The 12,854-nt window shown below is 43.1% G+C and overlaps 1 protein-coding gene across 2 annotated transcripts in view; it reads right to left on the minus strand.

Moving 5' to 3' along the window:
* Positions 1-211: 211 nt before the first annotated feature.
* CCDC83 (coiled-coil domain containing 83) overlaps positions 212-12,854 on the minus strand; it is a 42,867-nt gene continuing 30,224 nt past the window's right edge. Inside the window, exons 7-10 of one of the 2 annotated variants that reach the window (XM_084759844.1) lie at positions 6,531-6,652; positions 4,893-4,972; positions 3,266-3,438; positions 212-621 (exon numbers count right to left, since the gene is read on the minus strand). In XM_084759844.1, the coding sequence (XP_084615970.1) occupies positions 460-621; positions 3,266-3,438; positions 4,893-4,972; positions 6,531-6,652 (537 nt within the window). In that variant the 3' untranslated portion in view covers positions 212-459. The remainder of the gene's footprint in view (positions 622-3,265; positions 3,439-4,892; positions 4,973-6,530; positions 6,653-12,854) is intronic. The other variant, XM_084759843.1, reaches the window with a different exon arrangement.

Below are 12,854 nucleotides of genomic sequence, written 5' to 3' on the forward strand. Positions count from 1 at the left end.
TGCCAAACCTCTCCTCTTGAAAATCACTTTTGTCAGGGTATTTTATCTCAACAACAGATAAAGTAATTCACATTATAAATAGGATTAAAGAATAGCTTTAAATTACAGTCATCAATTCAGCACCTAGAGGCAGAAGTAGACAGTAATATATACACTCTAACATTTTCTTAAAAGCATTTCTAGCAACTACTCTATGTTGGGACCATCAATGAATGCATGAATTTTCAAATGAGAAGGATTTGAAACTATGATCTTCTAAAGCAGTACATTTTCTGTCACTTATACCAGGCAAGTAAATCAATAGCTCAATACCCGGATCAGGATTTTAAAGGTGTTTACAACCATTAGAAACACCAGCATTGATAATGGACTGCTGTGTGAGCAATGTGAGCAACTTGAACACTTTAATTGACAAAGAATTTATCAAGAAAGTTGGTTTTCACATCGCGGCTCCCAGGGCTAGAGAAACGTCTTCATCATCTTATGTGTGATATGGTTTTCAGGATTCTGGATGTCTTCATAAAACTTGACTGGACTTTCCTTCTCTTGAAAATGAATGGGCATTTTCTTGCCCTCCACACTCATGAGCTTCAATGCCAGTGGCCCCAAGTCTACGTAATCCTGTGGTGAAGACATAAGAGGATGGGTAGTTGGCAAGTGGGCTTGAAAGATGAGGCACTCCTTCCCTGGACTGACCTTCACCTGCCCGAGCTCCTTGCACTGCTGATTGTGTGAATACTGTATTTGCATGGAATATGGAAGCCACTGCAAAAATTTCACAATGTACTTTTAAAGTTTATATTCCCTGTGGACTGGAGTAGGAAAGATGTCCCAGTGAACAGGAGGGAAAGCTGGTGGTCTCAAAGAGAGTCAGTTGGCTAGGGCACTGGCTAGTGGAAATGTGTCCCCTGTGGACTGCTTTGTTGGAGAAGGACATTGGATGCGTATACGCCTTCACTCACCAGGTCAAAGCTACAGCAGACTTCTCTGTATTATTGAAAACTAGCAGTGGACTAGATAATGTAATACTTGAGCCACTTGTCCAGGACTTTGATTCTTTTCACAGGCTCTTTGGCTGGTGATTAGTGAAAACTTAGCCCATGGTGCCAAAGGATAGTCAGTCAACAAAAGGAACAGGGTAGTTACTGTCTATAAAATCATCTAGCCAGCCCCAAATGCTCAGGCCCTTTCTGGGAAGACTCTTAAGCCATAATTCACGTGTTCTGTTCCTTCAACACACACTTCAGCAAGTCTTTCTGGAATATTCCCTGTGCCAATGGAGGGCTGGGTGCAATGATACACACAAGGGCTGGTGAGGGACATCATAAATAGGGTAGTTCCTCTTTATGTGGTAATTGTTGATGGATGTGTATCTGAACTCCCATCTTTGAGACTTTAACTGCCCCCCCCCCATTCTCTTGAAATTCCCAACCATAACAGGCACCTGGCATGTTGCTAGGTGCTCTCAGTGTTTACGTGAAGTTAAAAGAGTGAAAAGAGGAGGCATGCCTTGTCTTTCAAAACACTTGCCATTGTCTGCAGTTTTCAAGCTAAAACGAAGTTGATGGACATCTACACGTTCTATGCCATGGCCACTACAGCTCCTCCATCAAAGCTTACAAGAATACCTCTCAAAAACTCAGTGCCATTCAGCTTGCAGTCTGTTGTCCACAGTTGCCAAGTAACAGCATGACGTACTAGGAGCCAGGATTCCAGAATACAAGTGGTGGTGTTTGGGCATTTAAATGGCAAAAACACTAGAACGTCCATCTTTTATTTTTCCAATGCTGGAAACCAAGCCAAACCTTCTACACACTTAGCAAGCATATTACCTCTGGGCCATATTGCTATCCCCCAAATTTTAGTCTTTAATATAGTCAAGAGATATAGATCAGTGGGTGTCTAGTATGTGAGAGGCCTTGGGTCCAGTCCCCAATACTGTAAAAAAGGATGGATACAACTGGAGTTGTTCTTAACCCATATTTGATGGACTCTTTTTCTGCCCCCTTTGGTTTTTTGAGATGGGTTTCTCTGTGTAATAGCCCTAGCTGTCCTGGACTCACTTTGGAGACCAGGTTGGCCTTGAACTCACAGTGATCCTCCTGCCTCTGCCTCCCAAGTACTGGGACTAAACGCATGCGCCACCATGCCTGGCTCTTGATGACTCTTAAACCTACCAGAATTAGAAATTCAGTGAAGCTTAAAAAAAGAAATTCTGGAACTTCCTGGCACTCAGAAGGCAGAGGCAGGTAGATAGCTATGAAGCTGAGGCCAGCTTGGCAGGAATCTCTCAAATTTGAGGCTAGCCTGGGCTACATAGGGCAACTCTATTTTAGTAAAGAAATATGAGTTTAATGGTAATTAAAGCAAGTTATTAGTTAACATGGTGACTTATTCTACTTCTTCTACCTTTTTTACACCTTTCATTCTCCTACCAGACTTTTAGAACCTTTAAGGCTTGGGCAGTGCCAGAAAAGGAAAGAGTAGAAATGTACAAAACAGAGTTTTAAAAATTATAGGTTTGATACTCTGGGCATCCACTGGCAGTATATATTTTACAAAGATGGTCTGACATATATCTGCCCCCACAGATTGGAGTCTTTTGTTTTTGCTTTTATATATTCTTCCATCAAGATGGAGGAGCTATATTCTTCCCTCTTTGTTAGCTCAACCAATAGAGTATGGTGGATGTGACAGCACATGGACTCCAAGCATTAGAGCTGTTGTCCTTTGTCACTGAGGTTGCTTGCCCTGAAAGAAGTTGGACACTGTTCTTTACAGGGACACTCGAGGCACCCTCTGAAGAGGCTCACATGAAGAGAAACTGAGGCCCAGGCATAGTCATCATCATCTTGCTTGACACAGGAGTATCCCCCACTTTGAGTTGGGCCATTTGCCCCAATCCAGGCATCAGATGAGGGTGGTCCTAGCTAGCATATGGTTGTGACTGCCCAAGTGAGAACCTGGTGAAGCCATTGCTCAAATCCCAGCTAATGGAGGCCTATAAGCAAATAAAAAGTATTATTTTAAACCACTAGGCTTAGGGGGTAGTTTATTATGTAGCATAAGGTAACTTGGCCTTTCTTTTGGTAAATGACCCTTGTAGGTAACTAAATGAGAGTGGGAGTAAAAAAATAGTATTCCTGGAGAGACCAATTTTACCAGGAATTACAAATCAAAATATCAGTATTTGCATTTTAGGTCTCTTTCTGCCAGCATTGTAGTAACTGACATTCTAGTCAGACTGTGTTCTTGTGACTCTCACCTTGAAATCCTGCTCATCCTCATGCAGTAAGTAGTGGATGACAGAGCTCTCCTTCTCTGCAGCAGCACTGCCTTCTCTTTCTATCTTTGTGAGCTGGGAATCTGGGCTGCTCCCCAGCAAGAGGTTCAATATGTCTCCACTCTCTGTTTCACAGGGCAATTTCAAATTCTCCTCTGGAATTAAAGCAAAGAAATAATTTCTTGAGAGACAGTTTTGTGCACTGTGTAGTCAGAAGCTGATTTATGGACCAGAGATCTGGTTGTATTCTGGACGTGGCCATTGTCATTACAATTGAAGATTCTCTTGTCTCAGTAGAGTGTAAAAATTGTTCCCCATCATCTCTGATTGGCTAATAACTGAACAGCCAATAGCTGAGCAGGAGAGGAGAGGAGTGTTGAGGTGGGGCTTTTAATCCCAGTTAGGGTGTACCAGGTGAAGGGAGAGGAAAGAAGAAGGAAATGTCAGGAAGACACTGAATGCAGCAGGAACAGCCAGGGAGAGACTAGATGGCAGGTAACATGGCACATGGCTGGGAAGTAGGCCAAGTCAGCATAGCTGGGTTAGAAGAGATGAGAATCTGCCCATCTATAGTACTTAAAGCTTATTAATAAATTTAATAGGTCTTGGTGTCATTATTGGAGAGCTAGAGCAGGTGTAGAAAAACCTTATTTTTACAATAATTAATGTTGTGAGCAGAATGACAAAATGCAATGCCATCATTAGTCACTTTTTTTTTTTTAAATTTGAAAGAACTCTGAACTTAGAAATGTAAAAGTTTGGGCTAAAGGAATGACTTAGTCAATACCATGATGGTGAAGCCTCTCTGGAGCCCTTGGTTCAGTCCGTAGTGCTGCCACCACCAAACCCAAAATGTTTTTAGAGAAAAGAGTAAGGAATTTATGGAAAAAAATAATAAAAAAATAATAATTAAAAAGGCAGAGGCAGGTGGATCTCTGTGAGTTTAAGGCCCTCCTGGTCTACAGAGTAAGCTCCAGGACATCCAGAGAAACCTTGTTTCAAACAACAAAAAGAAAAGAAAGAAAGGAGGAGGAGGAGGAGAAGGAAGAGGAGGAGAAGAAGAAATATAAATATATAAAAGTAAGAGGTGGGTCAATTTTAGGAAACTGTTCTATGTCCTTCTTATAGCTAAGACACTAATGAGACACTAGGGGAACTAAGGGGTACACTGGCATTTGGGCTGGCTAAGCGGTTCCCATATTATCCTTCTCCACAAACATCTACTTAATTCATTATGAAACATGATGAATTTGATAGTAAATGGGATTAAAACTTAGGCACAGCACTGTGTGTCTGCAATGGCAGTACTCGGCAGGCTGAAGCAGGAGGAACATGATTGCAAGGCTAGCCTGTGTTATCTGGAGAAACCTTAGAAAGGAGAAAGAGTCTGAGAGAAAACGGAAGGACAAAGGGAGGAAAAGAACAGAGAAATGAAAGGGATGAGTTGACAGACAGGGAACTAGAGCAGGACAAGTGTGGGAGGAGGGATGGAGAAGAGCCGAGCTGGATCAACTCCTTGCAGAGCTCCTGCAGGTGCGGTGCCCGCCTGTAGAAGATGCTCAGGCTACTGTGTTTTAAGGTGAGGAAATGCCATGCGAGGAAATCGCACCTGTGTCTAACTCTGGCAACTTGAAAAGGGTGTCTTCGGGCACCAATTGCTGCCCAGTGGCTTGAGTAAGGAACAGTTTCCTAGAAGAACAAATAACAGCCTGTCAGCCAATAAATACCATGCCACGTGCTCACCATCACCAGCACCTATTCCTTCCCAGACTATGGAGACAGAAGGGAAAGGGAGACCTGCTTTCCATGCTCCAGGAGCATAAAGCTTGTTAAAATGATAAACCACTATAGTATTCTAAAGTGATAACTCCTAATGAGACGATCAGTGTGAGAATTCTAGGAGTCAGAAAGAAGCACCCCTTGAGTGAGCCTTGGGGACAAGGAAGGTTTCCTGAGAAGATGAAATCTGAATGGAGTCTTGTATCCAGAAGTTCACTGGGGAAGAGTACAGGGGGCAGGGAAAGTCCCAGAAAGAAGAGTGAGAATGAGACCAGTTAGGTCACTGTGGATTTTCAGTAAGAAAATCAGTAAGAAATGTTGAGGATATTATGTGAAATGTTCAGTGTTAGAGCTCTTGCCTGGCATGTATAAAGCCCTGGGTTCACTGTGAGGAGGAGGATGGTGGGGAAGGGGAAGAGGAAGAGAAATAATACACATAAACTATTTAAAACACATGCACAAAACCGGGCGTGGTGGCACACGCCTTTAATCCCAGCGCTTGGGAGGCAGAGGCAGGTGGATCACTGTGAGTTTGAGGCCGGCCTGTCTATAAAGTGAGTCCAGGACAGCCAAGGCTACACAGAGAAACCCTGTCTCGAAAAACCGGGGGAAAACAAAAAAACAAAAAGCAAAAAGCAAAAAACAAAACAAAAGCAAGCAAGCAAACAAACAAACAAACACATGCACACAGTGTTTCTATACATTTCGAGTTGGCTCATATGCTACTGTTTGTTAATGTTTTTGAATTATTTATTTTTATTTTACATGTAAGAGTGTTTTGCCTGCATGTATGTGCACCATGTGTGTGCAATACCTTAAAAGGCCAGAAGAGGGCACTGGATCCTCTGGCACTGGAGTTACATATGGTAACCACGTGGATGATGGTACGTGAACCTAGGTCCTTTGGGAAAGCAGCCAGTGCTCTTAATCATTGGGCCATCTCTCTAGCCATGGGGTTCCCTTCTTTTTGATGGGAACTTTCACTGCCATCTAGTGAAAGCATTGAAGAATGAAATCTTTCTTTACTCTGTTACTTTGTAGCCCAGGCTGCTTAGTACTATGTAGCCTATGCAGGATGGCAATCTTTTCTTGTGTTAGCCTCCTGAGTACTGGAATTACAAGTGACACCTACCCAAAGCATTGTTTTAAAAAATCAAACAAAAAAGCCACCACCTTTCATAGGTATAATGTCTACAAAACACTTTCTGGAAATGAAATGACTTTAACCAGGGTGCTTTTTTATTTGTTTGTTTGTTTGTTTGAGACTGGGTTTCTCTGTGTAGCCTTGGTTGGTCTGGACTCTCTTTGTGGACCAAGCTGGCCTCAAACTCACAGAGATCAGCCTACCTCTGCCTCCAGAGTGCTGGGATTACAGGCGTGTGCCACCACACCTGACTGTCCTTGCCCTCAGACCAGGGTTATTCTTAAAGCAACAAATGCCAACTGTCATGGCCAGAGAGTGTCTCACCTGGGTATTTTGAGATCCACAAGTCTACAGTTAAAGAGCTGGTCAATCAGCACCAAATTTTCCTCTTCTAGTTGATGAATAGACTTTTCCAGTTCTTCGACTTCATTCCTGTGAATTGCAATCTGTTTGCAGAGGAGGGGTGTCAGTATGGACTGGCTTCATTCAGTCATGTCTTCTACGGTAAACTCAATTCCTGAAGGGACATTTGCCTGAGGGGAGATCTATCGTGTATTATTTATTCCTGGCTTTGCCATGGTTACGAAGGAATAGTGGGGCTGTTTTCTAGGTCACTGACAGGCATGAGAGACAGTTACTACAGAGTAGACGTTGTCCTTTTCTACCTCCCAAAGAAGCGTGAACTTAGATATGAGCTAGAGCAGAGACAGGAATGCAAAATTCATTTGGCAATATGGCACACTGGCCAGCGAGTGGAGATCTCTCTCTAAAGGCGACAATAAATAAGACAATGAAAACACAATGGAATAAATGGTATATACGGTGGTACTTTTTTTTTTTAATGCCTAAAATCCCTTTCTACTTGCCTCTATCTTAAGCTTATGTTCTTTTGAGCCTGGTGTCAGTTCTGAGAAATACCATCTTATGAGATGTTTGCTAACTCATTTATTCTGTTGTACCAGACCCTTACTACGTGCCAGAAAATATGTTATAAATGATCAAGATTACAAAATTAGCTTAGCAGTAGGATCTCTTAGCTTCCTGGGCAATGATGCTGACAGCAGAAGACGAGGTGCTAAAAACCCCAGAACGGAAGCTGGATGGGGCCACCTATTGTACAATGAGGAAGACACAGATGTCAGGATAATGAGAAACTGACAGGAGAGAGGACAGCTAGCCCAGATCTTGAGAGCGGAGTGGGGATTTTTAATGCAGATACAGGTAGTGTCTCCTGGGCAAAAGGAACCAAGTGTGGAAAGGCACAATTATTAAAGGGAGTGGAGGAGTGGGGGACCAACTGGATAACTAAGGAAGAGGCAAGTACTGCCCAAGAACCTGGCTTTTGTCCTCAAGGTGATGGCAAGTAACTGCCAGACTGGGGCATACTTAAAGTTTAATCTTTAGAAATTGAGTCAAATATGAACAGAATTTGCCAGTTTGGTTAATGGAGTTCCCGTCAGTCTTTAAAAGTGTGTTTGGGATCTTTTGTCTAAAGAAAGTTGTCAGCCATGAACATGCTTGGCCCTTAGAGCAGGCTTCCCTTTGGCACCCTCTACTGTGGCGGAAGGATCTGGCCCAACGCTGGTGAGATCAATGAAATCACCAATAACACTACCATTTGGGAGAGCCAGAAGCTGGCGAAAGATGGGCTGATCATCTGTAAGCCTCTCAATTGTCCTTTTCTGGGCTTGGTGGCCGAAGAGCACCAGGACATATGGGGTGGGCAGGCAAGCTGGCATAGGTAAGCCGACTTGCTGCTTAGGAGGTACTGTGGCTTTAAGAAGACTGACCCTTCCTGTGTCACAGCCTGACCTGAAGACGTAGAGGAATATGTTCAAAATCAGGAGCACTCTGCTGGAACACATCCATAAACCAAAGGCAGGCCAGGGCCACAGCAAGTTCCTGCAGACCGAGCAGCAGGTCTGAGACTGAGGAATTGCTTTCAGGCCAAGAAGAGGGGTCACTAAGACCCTCCCAGGAGCAAAAGACCAAGCCCTGAAGGCCTTCTCTCCTGTCGGCACAGTGCCTTGGGGCTGCCTGCAGGTTGCCCAAGTCGTTAACATAAAACAACCCTTCATCATTAAAGAGAAAAATAGGAGAAAAGGCGGCTCATCAGAGGAAAGAACACGAGGAAGTTTCCTTGTTGAGCACCCATGTGACTTCCCTGCCACCCACAGTTACATTGTACAGGTGTCAACAGCAGCAGATATCCATGGAAGCAACAGAGACACTAGAATTAGAACTAAGTATGTATAAAATCCAGAGTGGCAGGCTGGTGAGAAAAACGGAAAAATGGGGAGGAAGTAGGAGAGCTTTTCAGGGAGTGAGAACAAACAAAAATCCACTCCTCTGGCCCGGAGAAGAAGCTAATGGCTTCTGCTTTGCTCCTTGAGAGTTGGTGATAGTTGGGAATCTTGAAGCATCCATATTAGTCATTTATTAAATATGTGGCAAGCTCCTGAGCTAGATATATGTCCTGGCTGGTTTTATGTCAACTTGACACAAGCTAGAGTCATTAGAGAGGAGGGAGCTTTAACTGAGAAAACGCCTCTGTAAGATCAGGCAGCAGGCAAGCCTGTATGGCATTTTCTTAATTACTGATTGATGCGGGAGGGTCCAGCCCATTGTGGGTGGTCCCCATCCCTGCGGTGGTGGTCCTGCATCCTATAAGAAAGCAAGTTGGGCAAGCCATGGGGAGCAAGCCAGTAAGCAGCACCCTTCCATGGTCTCTGCATCAGCTCCTGCCTCCAAGTTTCTGGCCTGTTTGAGTTCCTGTCCTGGCTTCCTTCAGTGATGGACAGTGATATGGAAGTGCTGGTCGAATAAGCCCTCTCCTCCCCAACTTACTTTGGCCATGGTGTTTCACCAAGGCAATGCTAGCCCTAACCAGGATTTTGATACTAGAGTATTGTTGTGACAGACACGTTTTGGGGAAGATTGTGGAAGAGCTTTGGAACTTGGAGCTAAAAAAAAAAAACCAGTGAGTGGTCATAGCTTGGTGATCTGTTCTATGGGAGCTTGGAAGGTAAGAATGATAGCAGTGTGGAGGACGAGGCCTGGCTGGTGAAATTCCAGAGGGAAGTTTGGGAGCCACGTCAAGACTCCATCACAGCTGTTGCTTATTTTGGGTTAATACTCTGTGCTCTGGGTGGAGCGTCAGGCGAGAGGCCACATGGTAGCTCGCAGCTGCAGTGGGCTCCAGTTCCAGGGGATCTGACACCCTCACACCCTCACACACACACACACACACACACACACACACACACACGTACATGCAGGCAATGTATATAAAATAAGGATAAAACTCTAATTAAAAAAAGATTCTGTGTTCTCGTTAGCTGGGGTTGAAGAATCAGCTGTGACTAACAAGACCAGAAGCACAGAAGTGAAACCTTTGCTTTGCTGGGACAACTGATGCTGGTCAGCTGGGGCTGAGAAATTAGCAGGGATTAAGAAGAGAAGCGGCACAAAATAGGACACACAGGTGAGCAATACTCAGCCCCTCCCCCCAAAACCTCATCTAAGCCCATTGACAAAGCCACAGGTAATTAGAGACCTTTGTGGTGTCATGGCTCAGAATGCCAGTGGCGGCTTAGAGCTGGGAAGAAAGACAAATGGTACTTACCTGTCTCAAACATTTAGGTCTATAATAAGCCAGATGCTGGCATTTAGGCTCTTAGATCTTCAGAGACGATTATGTTGATTACAAGTTTGAATGCCTTAAGGAAAGGTTTGCTTTTCAAAGCATGAGAAAGACATCATAGAGGCTGTGCCCAGAGAACAATATTTGGAAGATGTCTGGCTGTGGGCTGGGGCATATGGGGGGGGGGGCAGCTCATAGTTTTCTAGCGCTTTCCAAAGTTAGCACCACGATACCTTTACAACATCAACTCCCTCTTCAGAGTGGCTTTGGACACAGTAGGGAGATAAAACTAGTTCGTTTTCATGGTCATGTAGATACTCTTAGACCTCTGGAGTAAGGAACATGAGAGGGAGGAAAAGTGGAAATCCAGGTCTTTCTAAATACCCAAGAAGCCTAGAGATCAGGACAGACAATGCTAACTATCCCAGCCAGGGACCTAGGGGCCTGACTGAAAGTACGCACTTGACCTCATCTGCAAGTCCCCTTGAGCCCTGTGCCTCTTGGAGATTATGGGTCTCCCCGTGTCTTGTAGCTCTGTATTAAAGTAGTGAAAGTCATTTGGAAATATCAGTTGTCTTCATTTTCCTAATAAATGTGCTGAGTGAAAACATACAACAAAACAACGCACCATGATGTCCCGCACCCTTCACGGGTATCTAAGCTCTGGGTTTTTGCTGAGGGAGAAAGAATGGAGAATTGTCAGAGGTGCCGTCCTTACCGACGCTTTTCAAGCCATTGTATGCCTTCCTCAAAGAAATGAATCTACTTAATTCTGTTTCTGAGCAACATTTGAATGTAGTGGTAGAACTTATAATAACAAGTAGATTTCATTAATTTTTGAGTAAATTTAATTATGCCAAAATGAATATTTAGTGTAATAGGGAAATTAAACCCAGTGAATTTCCTTAAAATGCTTTGCCCTTTATTTCTGAGCTCTGTGATTCAATTAAACTTGACATTTTCCCTTTTATTTCCAGTGAATTGTAAGAAATAAAAAAATTTTAAATGAAATGAAACAGAATTTGAGGCTTCAAAAGAAAGAGTCAAAGCACCAAAACAACCTTTCTTATCAGTCAAATATATTTTCCATAAAGTCACTTTTTTTTAAAGATCTGTGACATCTTATACATTAATAATAGTTGAATAGTTATTATAAGATCATACCAGCTGGTCGTGGTAGTGCACACCCTTAATCCCAGCACTAGGGAGACAGAAGTAGGAAGGTCTCTGAGTTCAAGGCCAGCCTGGTCTACAAAACTTGTTCCAGGACAGCAGAGCTATTATACAGAGAAACCCTGTCTCGAAAAACAAACAACAAACAAACAAACAACAACAACAACAACAAAATCATACCGATGTATTTAATAAAATTATAATAAAGAAATAACCCTAACATTCTATCATCAACCCACCTTGAGTTTTAAATTATTGATAGCTTGATTAATTAATTAATTAGTTTATTTTTGTTTTTTTGAGACAGATTTCTCTGTATAGCCACCCTGACTGTCTTGGAACTCGACTTATAGATCAGGCTATCCTTTAACTTACAGAGATCTGCCTGTCTCTGCTTCCCAATTGCTACCTTGTTTTGTTTTTTAATTTACTTAAAAAAATTTTTTTATAAAGTCTCATGAAGACTAAGCCTACCTTGAACTTACTATATTATAGCCAAGGATGACCTTTACCTTCTGATCCTTCTACCTCTATCTCAAAGTCTTGTTTAAAATAGGAAATTCATTCTGATTATTTGGGAGTAATAGTATGAACTCTTATTAATATGACTTGATAACTGTCATCAGGCTGGCCCTGGTGGCTCGGGCAAGGCTGAGACAGGGTTGAGGTGAGTGTGGACTATAGAGCAAGTTCAAGGGTAGCCTGGACAATGTAGGGAAGCCTCATCTCCAAACATAAAAAGGGCTGGGCCTACAGTGCAGCAGTAGTGCTTGCCTAGTGTGCACAAGGCTCTGGGCTCAATCTTAATACTGGGGAAAAACAAAATCTAGTTTTAGGAAAAGGGCTGAGGTGCAGCTAAGTGGTCAAAGCCTTGCAAAGTGCGTGCATGGCCTGTAGCTCAATCCCTTAGTGCCCCTCTCACAAACAATAAAGCTAGTTGACAATATCACAGAAATGGTATACAATTTGTCACCTAGTTTTCTAGACACATTCTACTTAGTCACATAGGGAACAGGGAAGAGAAGGGAGAAGCTAAACAGTAACTTGTCTATTAGTGTTTCCTGAACAGACAGTGAGGAACAAGGAGAGAAATGAATGAGGAATTTAGCATCCCACAGTAGCCATGCTGACCTTTAGGATATCCATGAACACAACCCAAAATGGAGGCCTAGATAGAACTAAGGACCCACGTGAGGTGATGCAGAAGATGTGTGCTAGAGCAGTTCAGTGACTACCGTGCTAGCGAGGCCTTCACAGGGCTTGAAGCCTCTTAAGTAGCAGTGAGTTTGGGAGGGGCAGGAGAGAGAGATGGCTTAGCAGTTAAGAGCAGTTGCTCTTCCTGAGGGCCCGAGCTCAGTTCCCAGCACCTATACGGAGGCATATAACCCCTTGTAACTCCAATCCCAGGGGTCTGCTGCCTTCTGGCTTCTCTATAAACATTAGGCACACACACACTGACATATATACATGCAGGTAAAACACTTACATAAAAAAGTGAAAATGATACATCCCTTTTGTGAAAATAGTGAGCTTTGTTTCATATATAGCATTTAAACACAGGATGAATGGCTATTTGTCTTAATAAAAGGGATTTTTTTTTAAAAGAATGGGAGTGATTGAACTAGAGACGCTTAAACTATTACTCAGAACTCAGAAACACCCAGGAGTGTTAATAAGATGTTCAGTGCTGTTTTAAAACAAAATCCCAATCATTTGATTTTTACGATTGAAGACATAGGAGCCAGATGCTGGGGTGAAAACTAGCTAGCTCAGAGAGGCAGAGAAAGCACCCAGCTGATCTTGCTACTCAGCTGCTACACCAGGAGGAAAAA

This window comes from Acomys minous, assembly GCF_964271855.1.
Source record: "Acomys minous genome assembly, chromosome: 2".
NCBI classification, from domain to species: Eukaryota; Metazoa; Chordata; class Mammalia; order Rodentia; family Muridae; genus Acomys; species Acomys minous.